The sequence below is a fragment of the Onychostoma macrolepis genome, chromosome 05, assembly GCF_012432095.1.
Source record: "Onychostoma macrolepis isolate SWU-2019 chromosome 05, ASM1243209v1, whole genome shotgun sequence".
NCBI classification, from domain to species: domain Eukaryota; kingdom Metazoa; phylum Chordata; class Actinopteri; order Cypriniformes; family Cyprinidae; genus Onychostoma; species Onychostoma macrolepis.
Window position 1 is genome coordinate 17,757,137 of NC_081159.1, and position 21,174 is coordinate 17,778,310.

At 36.5% G+C, this 21,174-nt stretch overlaps 1 protein-coding gene and 2 long non-coding RNA genes across 6 annotated transcripts; 2 read left to right on the forward strand and 1 right to left on the reverse strand.

Moving 5' to 3' along the window:
- Positions 1-9,140: 9,140 nt before the first annotated feature.
- On the forward strand, positions 9,141-13,030 carry LOC131541023 (uncharacterized). 2 transcript variants are annotated; one of them, XM_058776498.1, is made up of 2 exons: positions 9,141-9,245; positions 10,244-13,030. In XM_058776498.1, exon 2 carries the CDS (start codon positions 11,872-11,874, stop codon positions 13,006-13,008), a length of 1,137 nt encoding a protein of 378 aa, XP_058632481.1. In that variant the 5' UTR covers positions 9,141-9,245; positions 10,244-11,871; the 3' UTR covers positions 13,009-13,030. The 2 variants fall into 2 exon arrangements, with proteins under 2 accessions (XP_058632481.1, XP_058632479.1); XM_058776496.1 differs by having other exon boundaries at positions 10,244-12,984.
- Positions 13,031-13,816: 786 nt separating this feature from the next.
- LOC131541644 (uncharacterized) lies at positions 13,817-15,668 on the reverse strand. Its single transcript, XR_009271552.1, has 3 exons — positions 15,453-15,668; positions 14,988-15,118; positions 13,817-14,509 (listed from the first exon to the last, which is right to left on the reverse strand). It is a non-coding gene; the product is annotated as an uncharacterized LOC131541644 (long non-coding RNA).
- Positions 15,669-16,860: 1,192 nt separating this feature from the next.
- Positions 16,861-19,296, forward strand: LOC131541363 (uncharacterized). Of its 3 annotated transcripts, XR_009271478.1 has the most exons (5): positions 16,861-17,321; positions 17,425-17,484; positions 17,581-17,619; positions 17,819-17,912; positions 19,062-19,296. It is a non-coding gene; the product is annotated as an uncharacterized LOC131541363 (long non-coding RNA). The 3 variants fall into 3 exon arrangements; XR_009271477.1 differs by having other exon boundaries at positions 17,819-19,296; XR_009271476.1 differs by lacking the exon at positions 17,581-17,619 and having other exon boundaries at positions 16,862-17,321; positions 17,819-19,296.
- The last annotated feature ends 1,878 nt before the right edge of the window (positions 19,297-21,174 follow it).

The following is a 21,174-nucleotide window of genomic DNA, read 5'->3' on the forward strand; positions in this document are numbered from 1 at the left end:
GATTATCTAAGTATACTCAACTGTGCTATTTTGGGACACCATTAATGTACATCATCAAAAATCCGTATTGGACCAATTAGTTAAGAGAATCAGTGACATTATTGATAAGGCAAGTTAACTGCAATGGCACCTACCATCTATTACTCAATAAAAACCTTGGTCCATGTTTATACCCCCCAATTTTAGTACCGCGTAGCTTATTCTGTACATTAACTAATAGGTACATACACCAGTGCGTACATAGGAAGTATATGGAAATAGGACTGTAAAATAAAGTGCACCATTTTACATAAACATTACACAGGAATTACCAGTTCTTCAAACTTTGTTAAACTTTACCATGTATATGCCATTAGTAAGTATAGTAATGTGTCTTATTACTTACCATATACTGACACTATGTAAGTGACCATTATTGCACACACTTGTTTGTAAGTACTACATATTTACCATGTGTATACTAAGTACAGTATGTGTCTTGTTTGTTACCACATAATACCACAATTGTTTTCCGTAGGTGCTACACATTTACCATGTACATATCATTAGTATGTACAGTAGTGTGTCTTATTAGTTGGGACTTGTAGTACACTTGAGTGTGCTAGTGTATGAAAGATGGGTTCAAGTGTGCTACAAGTGGTAACTAAATACATTTTTTAAGTGCAGAGATAGTATGTTAAAAGTGCATTTTAGTTCATATTCATGGTGTCTCAAAACAGCACAGTTGAGTACACTTAGATGATCTTAAGTTTACCTTAAGTGTACCTTAGAAGTACACTTGTTTTTCACCTGGGACAGTAGCTACAGCAAATTTTAATATTGCAGATTTATTGCTAATATGAAATATGTTATTGGAATTACTTATCTGTTGAGATTCATTCTTTCTCTATTCAAGTAGATAGCAGCTGTATTAGTATTAACAAGATGGCTGGCGAATTAGTTGACCTGCTTTAAAAGGATTTTGCTGTTACTCACTCCTGGACTCTCAGCATATGCAATTAAGCTTCTGCAGCCGGTCCGGGCACCTGCTAACTGGCCAATATTCAACATTCATAGATACATGTAGCACCTGAGCTCCACTCCCTACACTGGCTTCCATCCCTGCTTGGATCAAGTTCAAAACAAGATCAAGCATACAAAGCATTTAACAGGCAAGAACCACTTTACATACAGCTAATGCTGAAATCATCCTCTTTGGCCCAATATGTTTATGTCATCCACTCTCAAATCTGTGCCTATGGATACTGCATAACATTGCATAATGCATTAATAATGCAGGGGTAATGATGAATTAACTATTACATAAGAAATACATTACTGTGTGGTTTTTATAAAATACTACAGAGAAAAAAAGTTTTTAAAAGTTTGTATACACACTCCCTTTAGACTTCTCATCCTAACACACACATTTACAAACATCCCCCATGGAGAACCACACTCTCATTAACATCTACAAACACTCCGATATAAGTGTACACACAGTTTATGAGCTCCACACTTTTTAGGATTCACAGTTTAGTCGGTTTAATCAGATGTGCCATAAAATATGAAAATGCAGTCACATTGTGCATATGAAAAGACTGAGTGACAGTTCACATGGATCACTATGAATGGAGATAACAGCATCTTCTCCATATGGAACACCCGCCTAAAAAAGCTGACACAGAACAGAACTTGTAGTTTAGCCCGTTCTTTCCCAACCCAGCAATTTGCAAACCATGTATGCATAATTTATGTACATATCCAGGGCTACCAGGAATGAAAGCAATAGTTGTGCGTTTATAACCAGATGCATTCAGTGCTACAGTATAAAATGTTTATAATGTTTATAAAAGAAAAAAAAAAGAAAAACTTCAATTGCAAGCCAAAACAACAGCTAATTTCCAGAATAATAATAGTTTTGGTGTTTTAATTAGAAGTTACAATGTCTGGATGATCTGGCATGCAATCAGGTGTACATCAATTAAAAACAAACTGCTATTTAGTCATCATTGGCAATGTATAACCCTTAAAAAGGAGCTTCTAGTAAGAATATGTGCCAGTGACAAGCACACGCACGTATACATACATACACACATATAATAAATTTAAGAAATACTGCACAAGTAAGACTGCTTTTGTTTTGAATATCTCAAGGCTGTGATTCAGCCGTAAGCACTAGGCCACAGGCCAAGTGCCGCAGGTCATTTTAAGTAGTTATAAACAGACAAAAAATAATGTTTATTCGCTTACATTTTAGACATGATACAGCAGGTTATTTTGTCTCTTTTTTTCCTCTGTCAATGAAATATATATTCCAAACGAAAAACAAAAACAGAAACAGAAAGTTGCTACATATACGTATCTGAGTAACATAGTGGTATTTTGTTCCTGAATAAATCAGTGTTTTTGAACAAAGCATGTGAGTAAATGATTTAGTGACTCACTCATAAAGACAGTCACTCAGCACCACCTACTGGTGTAACTATGTAGCATGACGTAAAATGGCAGGCAGACAGTGTGTCTGGAACAAACCCAGACAGGTAGATTGATACAAACAGTGAAAAGTCCCAGTGCTGTCAGTCCTCTTAAAACACTGTTAACACAACCAATCAAATTAGAGGACCGGAACTAACTGTTATACAGTATAGTAAAGGTCAATCCTACACACACACATACTGTGGTGATAAGAATGTTGTTCTGCTATGTGACACTAACCTTGTTGCAAAGTTTATTGGATGCCCATAACCTCATTTTGCCTCCGGTATACCAAAGTCAGCTATTTATTTTCTCTCTCGCTTGCTCTCTCTCTCTCTCTCTCTCTCTCTCTCTCTCTCTGTGTGTGGTGTTTTGGCAGATAGCTCTCTCTCATATATTCAAATAAAAATTCACTTACTCCATGGCATCATGTATTCCTTCACAACTTGTGCTATACTAATTTCCATATTTCTCACAATAATGTACGCTTGTCCTCACCAGAGCCCAAATGACAAACAACCCAAATGTGATTGTATGTGTTAGTATCATTTATTGAAACAGAACAGAGAACGAGTGACACCCAAACCAAGCTGTTAAGAATGTCTCACACAGTCTTTGGCTCGTGTTTTAAACTGAGGTCCAAAATACTGAGATGAAGATCAATCTGGGATTCAAAATCTAATTTAAACCAGGAAAAAAAAACATTTCTCAAATTACACTGTAAAAAGTGATAAGTTGACTTAACTTAAAACTTCACAGTGTATGTTGGAGAACATGATCTTCACGTTTTATTAAAACCAGTGAAGTTTGCTGCTGCCATTAAAGCTAAAGGAAGATGAACCAAACACATTCTATAACTCATGTTAATATTTCAGTTATGCTGAGAATATAATTTGTAAGGAAAAATGTATTAAAGGTGCCATAGAATGGAAAACTGTGTTTACCTTGGCATAGATGAATAATAACAGTTCTGTACATGGAAATGACATACCGTGAGCCTCAAACACCATTGTTTCCTCCTTATGTAAATCTCTTGAATAAAAAAGACCACTGAAAAATAGGCGAATCAGAACATAACACCGACTGTGACCTAACAGTCGGGATCACTAATAGTTACGCCCCCAATATTTGCATATACCCACCCATGTTCTAGGCCAGCCACCAGCCGAACCATCAGAAGTTCTGCAGGTATTGTAAAGAAACAAGCGAGGACAACAGCGAAAATGTCAGATCATGGAAATAAATGTTATGTTCCAGGCTGTGCATGGGATGTGAAGTGCAGGGATCGGTTTGTGTATATTCAGAAAGGCACGGAAAGCAAAAATAACCCGTTCTAATAAAATAATGCAAGCCACTTAAGGGACATGGTTAGCTCCTTGCTAGCGGTAGCCTGTTAAATTACATAAGATTTCACTTACCACATAAACAGAGTAAAGAGAGATGACTGAGGATGATGGCGAATGATTTACAGATCCTGAGCACCACTGACAAGCATCTGATCTTGTAAAATGTGTGGTAAGTACTGCCGCTCCATAGTATAAACAGAGTTCATGCGATCGCGAATCTCCAAAGTGAAAGTGAAACTAAAAAGCAATTGTGCATTTGAAAGCAGTTTCAATGCCCAGCATATTAATAGCGGCTCCTTGATGCCCGCATTTTATTTACTGTATAATTACCCACCGATATAACAGCATGAGAAAGTATTGAAATATATATTTTTCCTGTGTTTCCTTCCTGTAAGCTACTGAAATGAGCTGCACTGTGAAACAGCCAATCAGAGCAGAGCTCAACATTGAGCCGCACTGTGAAACAGCCAATCAGAGCAGAGCTCAACATTAGTATTCATGACCCTTCCAAATAAGCTAATAACAGGGATATTTCATTCTAGGGAGAAATCCTAGGGTTGTAAATGAACATGTAAAACTGTTTCTGGAGAATAAGCCACATACCTTCTATGTAGATATCAGAGAGCAATTTAAAATATTGCATCAATGCATTCTATGGCACCTTTAAAAATCTGAAAGAAAGAAAAAAAACAAGCAAAATATGAGGTATTTTCACTAGTGGTCTCAGACTTTTGGACCCCACGTAATGCATTCAGCACTTTTGCATTAAAATGGAAATAAACTTTGTTTCTACACCACAGGAAGAATTTTTACAAAGAAAAAGAAAAACACAGATGAATAGATAAGGACACCTTGAGAGAGATAGGGTAATTGGGGACACATTTTCATGAAGCTCTATATTCATGCTGAGTCAGACAGTGCTGGAAATCATGACTGCTGCGTGTGTTTTTACGGAGCTCGCTTTACTGCCCGCAAACCACATGGCCTTTGATACAAAAAAAAATTTTTTTAAAGGCAACAAAAGCTTAGCCCTTTAGTTTAACCTTATAATATATGTGCATGACAGTATGTGTTAGATTAGACATAGCTAAGATGCTTTAATGTTTTTGAAAATCTCTTATACTCACCAAGGCTGTGAAAAACAAATATACTTTAATGTAGTTTAAATATATTTATTTCATGCTAAGTATACTACAAATATATTTACACATTTATGTACTTACTAAAAATACCCTGTAATTGTACTTTTGGTATACTAAACTGGTTTACTTAAAGTCTGCTAAATGGAACAACTAATTTTGAACTTAATGCACTTTTAACTGTGCGGAAGTAGTGCTCAAGTCCAAATAAAGATACACTGAAGTATATTTGATTGTGCTAAAGTGGAACTATTGCAGGTATACTTAAGGTACACTCAGTGGTCTAATTGTAAAAAAAAAAAGAAGAAGAAGAAAAAAGAAAAATCAGTGGGGTTGGTGTGGTCAGTTTTTTTGTTTGTTTGTTTTTGAGGTGTGTGTGTGGGGGGCTACATTTACACAATGATTACAAAATTTGTCTCATTTTTAAAAAGGTTTTTATTTAATGAAAAGGGCCAGAAATTAAGGAATTTTGGTCTATATTTATAATTAAACAATATTTTGCTGAATGTGTTTTTGTGCTGTCACCTTGACTGATTTAGGCCTGTCATGGATAAATAAATATGACTATAAAACTGCCAGTAGGTGGCAGCAAGTCCCTGTTTTAAAAAATGATTTATTGAATACTTCAAATTAAATGATTCATTCAAAACAGCAAGGCCTAAATCAATTAGAAACTAAACAAGTGAGTCTATCTGAATGGAACGGTGAATCACTAGCTCACTCGATTTGTTTAAAAACAGATTCATCCAAGGATAGAAACGCGTGTTGCTCTCCACTGTTGTATAACATTAATAGCACATTTGTGCTCGCACACATGTGCTGATATTCAGAAAAGTACACGACTTGTGCAATGAATATAATAACATAAAAACTCATATATGGGCATTTTTCTTTGATTGCTTGAACTGTAAGGGCATTCTAACTGCATTCTAAAGGCCAGTTCACACTGCACAGACAAACACCAACAAACTAGTCTGTTGAAGTTTGCTGGATCAGTGTGTTACCCCTGTTAGCCTTTGCTGGCGTTGGTTGGGGTTTGTTTTCACCCGACTGAACATGCTTAACCCCTTCAGACCTGGCATCCATTGGAATGGACATTACATTAGATCAAAAGCATGTGTAATTATTCTCAGGGTCCACTTTCTTGACTATTAAAATAAATCAATTGCGAAGTCATAGCTTAGCTATGAAATGCTAAGTTTCTGAGTCTAAACCAATAAAAAATCTCTGATTTCATTGTTTGGATAATGCTTATTACTGATTGGTTCCTGATTATCCAATCACAATGGAGAAATTACTTTTGACTTGATCTGAGAGAGCTTCAGACCTCAGACAAGACAAGCATGGGAGGAGTAAGTGCCTATTTTTCATAAAAAAAATGATAATTTATGTTCATGCTAGCCTAATACATTTTCTCTCAGCATAATTTTAACAATTTCAAGTGTTAATATTTCAAGTTATTTTGAAAATATTTCATTTCATTAGGTTATAGGATTTTTTCAAAGTTTAATGTCCATCCCAATGGACATCAGGAGTCAAGAGATATTAGCCAGCACTCAGTTAGTTCATGCAAGAAACAAAATACCTATAAGCATTTCATAGCTAAGCTATGACTTCACAATTTATTTATTTTAATAGTCAAGAAAGTGGACCCTGAGAATAATTACACATGCTTTTGATCTAGCTGTGGTCAACAGTTGGTTAGATTACAGGCTGGATGCCAAGAGGGCCAATCTCCAGACAAAAGACACCCTGGATCTACTCCATTTCAAGATGAATGTGGCCCAGTGTCTGGTGAGTGTCCATAAACCAGTGGCAGCAAAACGTAGAAGACCCAGTATGTCTCCAGAACCACAACCGCATGCCCACAGACCACGAGTTCAGGATGCAAGGCCTCTACCTGAAGTGCAGTATGATATGGTTGACCACATGCCGAATTATGATGAGAAGACAGAGGCCACCAGATGCAAGAGGCCATGCTGCACAGGGAAAACACATGTATTCTGTGACAAATGCAACATCCACCTTTGCTTTGTGCCACACAGAAACTGCTTCAAGGCTGCTCATTGCAAATGAGAGAATATATGGGAATATCCAGCAGATGTATTTTTGTTATTTTCCATTTGTTAGTAATTGTGTGATCTCTTATTAGCTTACAATGTTAAAAGTTAGCAATGCGTTTGGAAGTTCCATGATAACTGAACGCAAAACTGATTTCTTGGGGTTACATTGCCCACAATCATCCAACCCATTCAATCCGCCAACCTCCTATGTTAAAAACATGGCCTTTTTTAATCTAAGATTTCATGGCATTTTACGTTCATTTAGTCATGGCGTCCATTGTAATGGACATGAAAAAAATATCAATAAAAACATGAGTTATCAAAAATGTTTTTTTTTCCCCCCCTTTATTTCTGCTGGAAGGGAGTAAAAATCAACTGAAAATTTTTTTTTTACTCAGCAGAAAAAAATCGGGTCTGAAGGTTAATTGCCATTTGTTGGGTCGTGGAATGTTTGAGCAGAGTGAAATGATTTTCTACAAATTACAACAAACTCTGACGTAATCTGATGTGGCCACGAACCGTTGCCATGACGATGCACATATTTCACTTTTTCATTAAACACTTCACTATTTAAACTACGGCCTCTTTCGTTTTATTCGCCATCTTTCAGGCGAAGAATGACAAACAAAGACATTAATAACAGTAAAAATTTTATTGTGGCTACAGGATCATCCATTTCTTCCCCAGTCAGACTTAAGCCTCGTTTATACTCGCGCCTGGCTCTGCTTCGCGAGACTCCGCTCTGTCCCTTCTCTGACAAACGCCTCGATTATTTCCTGTTTTTATGAAGCCCCTCCCTCAGAAATACGTGGTGGGCTCTGATTGGTTAGCTGGCTCAGTGTGTTGTGATTCACTAAACCGCCGAGTGTGCGTCTAAATGTCCCACCCCTCAGCTCAGCGGCATGTGCTCCGGTTGTATTGTTAACAATGGCATCGTCTATATTGCTTATCAATTTGAGCCCGATTGAGACGCAGATGATATTAGTGAAGAGGATCGCGCAGAACCTGTGCAGGCACGGCTCTTAATGGTATGTTCGTTTGTTTGTTTGTTGTCTCATACTTTTAGATAACCTGTTATTATGCTACTGCTTATGTTAGCTTTTAATATACGGTTTTATTCTGAATAAAGCTTTAATACAGTATGGCAACCACACACGCGTCCATGTATAACACTTCTCATTGCTGTGTGAAAATGTATAATTGGAACAGTTTGTTGGAGCTGATCTGACGATCTGAATGAGAGAGAGAGAGAGAGAGAGATGCAGAGCAGGATGACACGAGGAACAGTATTAAGAAGGCTGTTTTAGAACATTAATTTTGAAACTTGTGAATCCATTAGAATCGTTAGAAGACAGAATCGCGATTCATATATGAATAGATTTTTACGTACTCCCCTAGTTTTCTCTTCCTCTTCTCTAAAGCAGCACAGCATGGCCTCGCCCCCTTCCTTACATGTTCCTGAGGGCGGGGTTTATCTGGGTTCGTGACCTAACAGACCCGGGAAGTAACTCGTTGTAGTCCCTTATAGAGGTCTTCACGGAGGACCCGAGACCCGGGACCCGTACGGGTTCGGGTCTATATTTTAAATGGTCAGCCGGGTCCGGGTTGGGTCCCAATCTATTACTTCGGGTCCCGGGTCTGTTTAACATTGTGTGTAATACCCGAGTCAATCGGAGAACACTGCACCCGCCAGTGATCAGTGTCAGTCAGCATGCGTGTGTTTTGTAACTTGCAGTTTGTAAAATTAGGATGATAAAATTGTGAGTAGGAAATAAGGTGAAAAAAAAAAAAACACGCGTTACCTCAGCCGCCAGAGCACGGGCGGAGTTAATGTAGCCTACAGCACACGGACTGTGATCATGGATTCCTTCATGAGTGATTTGGGAAAAAAAAGAGCTGAAACAAAACTGAAGAAGAGACGCACCTGTTATTGAACACACACGCAGTAAAGTGTAACGCACTTCTTGTTCTGCACGTTTTTTGTTAAAAAATAATTGCTCCGAGTCTTTATTGCAACCAGCAAAAAGTATTGTTATTGTTGCGGAAACGCAACAGTTGAAGTTGACTCGAGATGGAGAAAAAAAAAAGAAAAAAAACCTGCTAAGTTGCATTAGTCATCTGTTACTGACTAGAAGGCTTCTATGCTGCTGCTTCTCTATCTCTTGCCACCCTCAGCTGGACGGAAGAGGACCAAAATAAGTCCAAGTGATGCAGTGGACAAAATGGTGCACTTTCACAAGGTACGTTTATATGTCTCATTTGTTAATATTCCATGAGAAGAGTTTTTTTTTTAGTTCTATACACTTGCCAGCTTTTCCTGTCCATATTTTGCTTTTAAGTGCGTTCCTTCTAGGGATGTGACTGTGAGAATTTTCCCACTGGTTAATCGTCGTGTGACAACACCGGTAATACCGGTATCACTACATATACTGGGGTGTAGCGGAGTTTTTCCCTCTTTTGCTCCTCGTTTTTAAATCGCTAATTTGAAAGTGAAAGTAAAATGGGCACGGCCGCACAGGCATTCATAACGGTGCCCATGTCTCTCGCTGAAGCTCAACTTTCATAAGAATGAAAAGCCTGATCTCTTGAAAGTGCGTATCAATAGCACGATTTTCTGTTTCTATGTGGCGTTCTATTTATACAGAGAAATGACTTTTCCTGTGCATATGATCCGCACTTCTGGCGTACCTATAATACGTCCCCACCCCACACCCCTACCCATTACGTATCATATGCAAGCAAAAAGTAATTTCAGTGTATAGATAGCACGCCAAATGCAAACATAAACTCGTGCTATAGATACGCAGTAGGAGATCGTGTTGGAGCAAACTGAGAATGCTCGCTCCACGCCAGTGGTCACGCACCGTTATGAATGCCCATGCGGCCGTGACCATTTTACTTTCACTTTAGCATCAATTCGGGGGCGGCAATTGCTTGAATATTGGGTTAATTATTAAAGTATAAAGACAAACTTGCTAAATAGGCGCTTTAACATTTCACTTTGAAACCAAATCTTCCACCATCGTCTTGTCAGACCGTGAGGTGAAATCTGACTCCTGCTGCTGATCTTACTGTTATTACTGGCCAGTATGTCCCAATTATTTGGGAGGACTGTTTTCCCATTGAAATGATCTCAAATCACAGGGGCAGTTTACAAAGTATTACATTAACATGGACCAGCAAGTACCATATTCACTTGAAGGTGTACACATTTATAATATATTTTTTCTTCTTTTAGTCATGCTGCAGCATCAATGAATATATGCAGGAAAGAGAGGGTAAACAACCATACATCCTTGCAGTTGGCCGAACCCAGAAGACGATTGATGCCTTCTACATCGCCGTTGACAAACAGCTCATCCTCTGCCAAGCCACCAGCTCATTGGGTGCTTTTGATGAACTGTTTAAATCCCACTACGTCTTTAACTTATCTTATGATGAGTCCCTGGTCCATTTCTACACTTTTTTGCAGACAACGGTCTACAACATTGATGTTACCACAACAGATGAGTCTCCAAGAGTTTGTGAGTTACGGCAAAACTTTTGAATAACATATGATTATGTTTAAATGTTTCATTTGTCAAGCAGTGCATGCTACCAGCCAGTGCCTAATAACTCATTTGCGAATCGGACACAGTTTCTATCCAAGCACCAGGTTTAAGTTAATTTGTGCACAAGATGATTGTAGGCGTCAGTTTTCAACATTTGCAGGTTTAAAAAAACATTTAGTGTGTGTTCATAAGAGTTGTCAAAGTGGTGATGCAGAAACCTCAGAGTCATTTCAGGCTGATTTTCACATTTTACAAAATGGTACAGAAGTTGCAGGAACAAGTGTCGTGCAGAGCCCTGATGCTGGGTATTTTGAGAACAATGGATCAGGCCAAAATATCACAAACACAAAACATATCTGTGCTACAATTGTTGCCAAACTCCATGGTAGTGGTATGGCAAATAGTGTAGTTTCATCAATTATTAGTGATTTGGAAGAACTTGCTGGTGGACTGCACTCCCAAGTTCAGCATGAAATACTGTCCGCTGTGCCAAAAGATAATCCTGTAAGATCTACATTGGAAAAGGGTTTTGAGAATTTTGAAAACCCATTTGTGAGTTTTAATACTGAAACTAAAAGAATGAAGTATTTCAACAAGAAATGGGGGATTGTGGAGCCAGTGCAAAAAAATTTAGGAGTTCGATTTGATACAAGGCGAAATAAAAATACAGGTACTTATGATCAGGTCCCAGTAAAAGACACTTTTGTTTACATTCCAATTTTGGAAACTATTAAATTTATCTGTCGCAATTCTTATATTTGTGAACTACTTTCAAAACCATGTGAATCAAAAGAGAGATATGAAGACTTTTGTGATGGAAGTTATTTTAAGTCACATCCATTGTTCTCAAAAACACACACTTCTTTACAAATTCAGCTTTACTATGATGACTTTGAGACTGCTAACCCACTGGGTTCAAAGCGTGGTGTTCACAAAGTTGGTGCTCTCTATTTTGTCCTCCGAAATCTTCCTCCAAAGTTAAACTCTGTATTGATGAACATCCATTTGGTTGCATTGTTTCACGCAGAAGATCTGAAAAAATATGGCTTTGATCCTATTTTACAGCCTCTGATTGATGACATCAAAATATTGGAGAGTCATGGCATTGATTTGCCTTTCTCATCTGAAAAGGTCTATGGCACTATATGTCAGATAACTGGGGACAACTTGGGGATGCATGGAATAATGGGTTTTGCAGAGTCTTTCAGTGGACGTCACTTCTGTCGTTTGTGTTTGATTTGAAAAAGATGATGCTCAGAATGTTTACAAAGAGGATGACCCAAAGATAATCTTGCGTGGAAAAGAGCTTTTTGAAATGCACTGCAGTGAGTTGCAATCAGATCCACAAAAGCTGTGTGTGTTTGGTCTAAAGAAGAATTCAACTCTTAACAGCCTACAGTACTTTCATGTTTGCTACAACTTTTCTTTGGACATAATGCATGACATACTTGAAGGGGTGGCTCAGTATGAGATTAAGTTACTGTTTGAATATCTCTCTGAAAATGTTTTGGCAAAACCTGTTCTTTTGTCACGAATCTATGCTTTTGACTATGGCTACTTGGAGCGCAAAAATCGCCCGACAAGGGTCAACTTGGACAGTATAGGCAATAATATAGGACTCAACTCTATTCAGACTCTTTGTCTGGTAAGAAACATTCCTTTGATTTTTGGTGACATTGTGCCGGAAGGAAACCAGAATTGGACGTTGCTGTTGCTCTTACTGCAGATAATTAACATCATATTCTCTCCATCTGTTACACTAGGCATGACTGTGCATTTGAAGCATTTAATAATGGAACATCATGACTTGTTCAAACACTTGTATCCAAGTAGGAACCTGATTCCTAAACATCATTTTATGTTACATTACCCGTCTTGTATTCGAAAAATTGGACCATTAATACATATGTGGAGTATGAGATTTGAGGCAAAACACAGGGTTTTCAAGAGCACACTTAAAAACTTCAAGAACATCACAGTATCACTTGCCAAAAAACATCAAATGTCCATAGCATCCAATTGGGAAACCTCTCCTTTGAACCATGTTGAGTACGGACCTTTGAAAACATTTAATGTGGACAATGAGGAAAATGGTGAAATGTTTGCCCAAGCTCTGCCCGCTGAAGCAAAAGACATCTTCTCTACTAACTGGGTAAAGATCAGTGGGGTAGAGTACAGAGCCGGGTTAGTCATTTGCAGTGGCATAGAACAGGAAATGCCTGTGTTTTGCAGAATAAAAAAAATGCTTTTAGTCAACAGTGTGATCTACTTCATCGTGAACAAGCTTATGGTTGACCATTTCAGTGAGCACTTTCATGCCTACAACGTGTTTGAAAGTGATGAAAAAGATGTGATGAAAGCGGACTGTCTTCAAATTTATAAGCCTTTTGACTTACAAAGTGCTTATGGTGAAGATGATAGCCTTTATATTGTACCATTATTTTCTCTGTAAATGTGCATAGAGTTCAGTTGTATGGTGCTTGGATATTTTGCCTTTATTAAAAAAAGTTGAATTCTTCGTATGTTTATTTTTTCCTATAGTGAAAAAGCATTTTCAGAACATTGTATGTAACAACTGTCATGAATACACTTTAGTGTTATTATAATAACACTGAATGATTTAAATTAATGCTTTAAGAGTAAGGGAGTAACACGATTTAAAAGAGTTGAAAATACTATTAAAGTGTCATTAAATATCACTGAATGTTAGGAATTAACACCACCCGGTGAAAAGGAATAATACAAGTGTAGTGTAAAAATTACTCTTAAATGTGTTAAGAAACAACACTCTGGGTGTTAAATTTGTAACACTATTATGGAGTTAAAATATTATCACTATTCAAAGTGTTAATTTAACTCTGAACTGGTGAGAATTATATAAACTCTGGGAAAGTGTTAAATTTAACACTATGGGAGTTGAAATAACACTGACGTTTTTGCTGTGTATCCCTTTAATGTTTGTGTAGTATGCAATTTGACTGGAAGCGTAAAACTAAGTTCATTTTCATGAGTTTGTTTGGTTACAGGTAATTAGATTTAGCGTTCTGACTGTATGTGTGTGCTACAGTAAAAGCTACACATTAATTTAGAATGGTGACTGAACTGATTGTAATTATCTGCATTCATTGTTTTAATGCACACCTTCCAGTCAATCAGAGAATCAAAGAGTCCACCAAAAAAAAAAAAAGGTAACACTTTATTTCGATAGTCCACTTTAGACATTTTACTAACAGTAAGTAACTTTGCAACTACATGCCAACTAGCAGTCATTAGAGTATTAGTAGACTGTCTGCTTAATATCTTCTAACACTTTATTTTGATGGATCCACAACATACAACATACTGACAATGAGTAACTTTGCAAGTATATGTCAATTTAATTATGTCAACTTTTTTTGGAATGTGTTGCAGGTCTGAATGACAGGAAAGGATGTATATTTACAAATGACATGAAGTTGACCAAACAAAACATGAAATATTTTGTTCATATTGTCTGCAATGATATACAAGTCAAAGTAAATTTGGAAATCACTACTTTCTTTTTTTATTTGCGTTTTCCATACTGTCCCAACTTTTTCTGATTTGGGGTTATAGATTTCATTACCTTTCCACTCCCTCAGCTCTCTCTCTGTTTTCATACTGACTTGGCACTAACATTGTAAATCCTCTTTGATTTAATTTAACTCCTCGATCTCTTCATGTCTGAAGATCTCTTCCATGGCTGAGACGACGGAGGACATGGTACACTTGGTTTCTCCAGCACTCCCACAGGTCTTAGTTCCTGAAATACAATAGCAGCTATTATGTATTCTAAACTATAAAGATAATAGTTAATAAAAGATAAAATAGATTACTGCTCCCCATTATTTGATGGCTTGTTTCACCAGAGTCATCATCTTCTGTTGAATTATATTTTTGGTCTTCTTTATTTTAGTTGTTACCAGTGCATTTTCCTGAAAATAGCAATCACACACTAAAAATGTCCATTTCCACACATTAATGTCACACTACTGAACATAAATGCTGATTTATTCTATTTTTGTGTTATCCAGTACTAAATATTGTCAGATATTCCTAAGAAAATTTACATTTAAAAAAAGGCAAATACAGTTATCATTAATAAACTGTATTTTGTGTTTATTCAGGTTTCCTGTGTTTCATGGACTTTTTTTTGAAGATCTGAACTAATTTAAGTTTAAGTTTAAGAAAGTATGTTTAGTTTAGGGATCAGTTCTCCTCTGGCCAACAAATGAACATGGTGTGATTATGATTCAGGCTGCATCACAATTTAGTGTGAAATATACAGGACTGTAGGCCTACAAGTAGCTGGTGTTATTAATCACATTTAAACACTATCTAAAATCAGGTTTACATTTGTGGCTAACTAGAATGTGAGTGACCTTTAATGCATTTCCAGAAATCAAGTCTCACCAACATCTGTTGAGTGCCTTCTCACTTTCTCTCTTCTCCTCTTTCCAAATGCTTCCTCTGTTGCAAACAGGTGTACACTGAACACTTTTCAATGATTTGTTTCCTTATGTCAATTAGGGGTTGACACTCTCCTAGAAACAAACAAACAAATACACAGTATATTCAGTGCAGCTTTGTTCATCCATTATTGTAAATGATGTACTGATGCTGTTGGATTAAGAACTGAACTGAGCTGGACAATGACATAACTAATTTCTACAGAACTGCTTATAACAAATTGCTGAGCCATAGCAGAATTAAATGCATCTATACACAGGGTTGTCACTAGTTGGATGTTTTATTAGATTAGATTTTATAATATAATTATAATTTGTTTTATTATAGTAAAAGTGTAGTAAAAACAACATTAAACCAGTTGTTTTGTCTTCCTCTCAGACTTCAGTTCTGTGTGTTCTGTGCACTCACCCGCGTGCGCTACAGACCTACAGATCAGTGCTGAAGCGGCGTTCTTCTCTTTTGTAGCATTTGTGAATGGCCTAGGAGTGTAATGTTGTTATATCTTTGTGCTTTAATTGTGATAGTTCACATATGAACGATGTTGTAAAACCAAAACGTATTTTATAACTTTATATCCATCCTGCAGTCCGTTACAAGTAATCAGCTGCTCGCGAGACTCCTTGTCAGGACAATGACCGTTGGCGCGAAGGAAGATCCCACGTGCGGGCTATTAATCTACGCTGGTGAAATATTCCATAGACAAATATTTTTTTGTACAAAAATAGTTTTGTACGAATATTTTATAGGAAGTCTACATTACAAAAATAAATAAATAAATAAACACTTGCCAAGTCTACTGTAACCACAGCACTTGCTACATGTTGCACAATACAACATAACTGCAGTACAGGGCCTATACAAGAAGACTTTAATGGCAATGAAAAGAATGAAATTACTGAACCTAATCATAGGAGCTTTATTTTAAAAATGCTCATAAAAAATAAATAAATTAAAATAAATTTAATCAGACAGACTTAGAAGTTTTTGCATCTGAAATCTTCACATGCATTTCAGCATATCACTGAACTGCAGTTATATTGTATCTATACTTCATTATACTGAAATCTACAGTTGCACTTCACTGTACTGCAGTTACACTACTTTGTACTGTAGTTTTACTGCAGTTGTACTTCAATGAACTGCAGTTATTTACTTCATTATACTGCAAATGTCCAGTTGTACTTCAATGAACTGCAGTTATTTTTTGTAAGGGTAACATTTACGCACAGTACAATGTCGGGGGAATGTCTTTAAATTCTAATCAAGGAAAAATCATAACTTCTGTTTTCTTTTTAAACAACTTCAAAAGTTGCGCTTAAACCATTTTGAGTGAAAAATGATGAAACCTTGCTTCAGCTTGTGCGCAGCTTGTTAGCCTACTGAGTTCTGATTGGCCAGTTGCTGTTATTTAGTTAAGAAATGATCATAAGTAGACAATTTAAACATTTAATTTGCATGATGAGTTTTACGTAATACACAACATAATTGTTAACAACATAATAACCTAAGGGAATGGTAAGGGAGATGGTGGTTTTACAGAGGGGATGTATTTGTAATTTTTTCATCCAGGGGGATACCATATTATTCAAAGATCATACAATCCTCATCAATAGTGACATTAAAACACATTTTGAGTTTAGCATTAAAGGTGCAATAGGTGATTGTCTTCACACAGCAAAATCTCCAGTGTTGAAATCCTAGTGTTAAGGACTTTTAGAGTAAAGTGTTAAAGTTGTGGTGTTGAACTTCAGGGGATTAACACTAGCTAGTGTAAACAGCACCCTCTGGCCGGTGTAAATACGCAGAGAAACTCTTATAACACTCTGTTGAGTGTTATTAGTCACATCCGGGACATTTGCTCGTGTGCGCGCTTGACCCATCTGGAATATTTTTCAAAGACGCCATTTTCTTAGACTCGCAATGCGGAGCATATGAGGACGGAAAACAGCGAAATTAAGTGTTTAATCTTAATCACAATATGTGTTTTGTAATATCATATAGTTTTATAGCGATATTTATGAAGTGTGTGCGCATGAACTTTTTTTAAAGACATTTCTTCCACTCGCGAGGCGGACCAGACGAGGATGTTTCTTTTTAAAAGGGAAACGCCGAAAGTTAAGTGTTTTATCTCATTTGTATGTATTTCACAACATCATATTGATTTATAGCGATATTTGTGTGATGTGCACTCCTAAACCTTTCCTCAGAGAGATATTTTCCTTCACTCATGATGCGGAGAAGACGGGGAAATTGGTTTTATCATGGAAAACACCGAAAGTAAGTGTTTAACCTCATTTACATTTTGTATTTTATAAAATATTACTTTATGACGATATTTTTATGCTGTGCGCGCCTAAACGAGCCTAAACGTTTCTCACAGATGCATTTGAATGGCTATGCATTGATGCGGAAGTTGCTTTTAACAGGGGAAACATAAGAAGTAAGTGTTTTACCTCATTTAAAATTTGTGTTTTATTACATCACATATTGATTAATAGCGATATTTATGTGTTGTGCGCTCCTAAACCTTTCTCAGAGAGACATTTTCTTTCACTGGCGATGCGGAAAACACTGAGTGAGTTAAATTGTTCGTCATTCAAAGTGATTTTGTGCCCTCACAAGTCTTGGAATATGGCACATGAGTCGCATAAACTACTTTAGACACTTTATTATCTTTTTTTTAAAGCATGAACTTGTTTTGTGTTCAGCAAATGTGAATCGTATAGGTTTGGAATTACAACTTTAAGTTAACTGTTCCTTTAATATTGTTACAGATGGTTCATGCTGGCTTAACAGAAAAATCGAAAGGAGATGATGTGTTGAAGAATATGAAGCCACCAATACATTAATTGGGATGAGAAGAGCTTTGTTAGGACACATACCAGAGACATGGCTAAGCCACAATTTCATATTTTAAGATTATTGATTGTCATGCTTAATTTTTTTGATTATTAAACAGTAATAATAAAGAGTGATCTCCTAAAAATGTTTCATAAAAAATGCATCAAATGTAAGTTTTTGGTATGCTTGCATTGTCATTTATTTATGTGCTGTCCCATTTATGTGCAATCATTTTGGTAGGAGTCCAACCATAAGTGAACAGTAAATGTTTACTTGTACTCATGCCTTTCCACAGATGCCATGTATGACAGTTTCTTCTGTTGATTGTTCAAAATATCTATTTTTGTGTTCCTCTGAAGACAGAAGGTCCTACAGGTGTGGAAGCACATGAGTATAAATAAATGATGACAGAATTATCAGTTTTGGGTTAACTAATCTTATACTGTAAGTGATACTTGTCCCTGACATTTCACCTGATAAATGGATGTGAAATACCGTATTGTCCCGAATATAAGACGACCCCCCTTTTTCCAGATGTACCTTTTGGAAAAAGGCTTTTTGAAAACCAAATCTTGTTTTCTTGTTTGTTTTTCTCTTTGTAAAACAAATTTTTTTCTTAAATTATTTTCAAATTGCATATTTTTCCTATTTTAATTTTTGTTTTGAAAGTATGGTAAATACTGGTAAAATGTACCAACAATGACATTGAAAAATATACACTTTTTGATATACCATAAAAATAACAGGTAGCCCATCTGATTTATATAACATTTAGGCTATCCATCTCATAGTAGCCAACCAAAATTTTATTAACAGTAGAAGTGAAATCTTATTGTAGTCTTCAAATCTGGGTACTGTCTTATGTTTTAAAATCACTTAGAGGAAGTTTGGTCCCATCAGGCTAACATGACAGTCACGACTGGTGCCGCTGTAAGCTTTTCTTTTTGTTTTGTTTTCGCCCGCGATCTTTACAACACACATTATATTACATATTTCATTGCACACTCGTTATATGCGTTTTTGGCGCCACCTATTGTTGTGGGTGTTTTACTGACATGTCAAAGTCTAGACCCCGAATATAAGACGACCGCGTTTTTTCAGATGTATTTCCAAGAAAAAAAACATCGTCTTATATTCGGGACAATACGGTAATCTTTTTTTTCTCCTATTTTACAGGAGCACTTTTGTGATGCTGCAGGTGGGAGTTGGGTGTCTTGCTTGGCTGAAAACTGCAGGGAAACGCATCTCGTCTTGCTGAAAACTACTCTTTACAAGGAGGTCCAAACACCATTAGCAGAGACTTTGTTCAGTTAGCATTAACATGCATTCTGCCTGGATGCTAATGAATAGGATGCTGTTGTTTAAGCTGATAAATGTAAGCATTATAAACCTCATGACATTAAGTGTACAAATGGACCAAATAAGAATATGTATTCTGTGCCTTTGCACTGATTTGCTTTGACATTATGATGTTTTAATTGTTGTAAGAACATGTTCTTTACATGCAAAACATTGAATGTGAAAACATTTTTCTCAGGGAAAAAGATTTACAATGTTTCAATTAAAAATTAATAATTGTAAAAGTGTATTGTTTTGTGGGTTTATTTTTTTATATTTTTACCTGAACATTGGTGCAGTGTTCACCAGTTGAGGGAGTTAAATTCACTCTTTAAAATGTGCAGTGTAGGTATATGTTTTAATCTGCATTACCATTTTAAAATAAGTATTTACAATATTTACATTAAATCAACATTAAATAAATACACTGGGTGTGTAGGATTAATCACCATAAAGTGTTAAATGTGTATACTTGCTAGTAATAATTTCTTACTACCCTTAGTGATTAAAATTAAACACTAACACAGTGTTCGTATAATAAACACTTTCGTCAGTGTTGTTTTAACACTAGCAAAGATGAACCTGTATGTTCACCTGGAAAGTGATAATTTTAACACCCATGGTGACAAATCTCCCAACATATTTTTGCTGTGCAGAAAAATTTGTTGTTATGCTGGTTGAAAGTCTCTTCACATCCCAATAGCAATCATTAAGTTAAGTGGTCTAAATGTATTTATCTGTATTTATATATTCTGTGGAAGGCGTAGGACCAAGAATGTTCGTCCAATCAAAACGCTCGGTCCGAGCGTTTTAATTGTCTCTCCTGCCTGCCTGTCTACGTATGTATTTGCATACCTCTGCGCACCCGGTTCGCGCAGACAGGATACGTCATCAGACAAATATACCTCTGTAAATAAATACTATTTAAATTTACGTCTCGCACATGTCCAATTCGCAAGGCACTTACAGTTGAATAGATCAAACGTTGCATGTGATAATAGAGAAATTATGAAATGTAATAGATACATATGAAATGTGAAAGGTGGGGGGCGCAAGGACTGGAATTGGGAACTGCTGATGTAGTAATGAGCGTATGAGTTCAGGGGGCGTGGCTTTGGACGGAGATTGCAGGGAGGGTGGGGCGTTCGCTTTCAGTGCTATCAGGCTAAATTTAACATTTTCCAAGATCTCCTACTGCACCTTTAAGAAATGTGCATTGTGCACAAGTAGTACTACAAATAAAGTTTAATTGTAATAATTATTGCAGTCGTCTCAAGTGATATGTCAGTAAATATATGAATAGATTTGAACTATACTTATTATGAAATAAATACATTTTAAATTAATTTATACTTTTTAGCAGGTGTATGTATGTATGCAACAATGCTTCCTTTGCAAATGTGGTAAATAACAGTTTTAGATTTAATTTTGGCTTTAATTAGAGTAGCATTGGATGGTTTGGAGAAATGAATACATGAAGTGAAGTAGGGTTTTGTTTTTTGTTTATTGCAAAGGGGATTGAGAGGTACTGACACCTTTATGACCGCTACCTGAACAAACTGAGTGGACTGTTCCATGCCACTTCCTCCCTGAGTCATGTTAATAGCAAATGACTGAATGTCTCCTCCTTCACACCAGTCTGTAATATACATCAACATGACCACAGGCAGCCTGAGCTCTTGAGGGAGTCATGCTTATAAGACACAATGAACACATGCACTAAATATTTACATTCCATAGACTATATAAATGCAGTACATAAACTAAATCCTGATAGGCTGAAAGAAAAGATCAGAGATTATAGTGAATATTTTTTTGGAATCCGGGTGTTGAGGAACCCTGGCAAAAATTTTGCAGTTGTTGTTTGTTTTGATGTTTTAGGAGGAAAGAGTAAATTGAAAATACACACTATTGGGAGGCTTCTGGCGATCACAGTGAAAGTGTTGCTGAT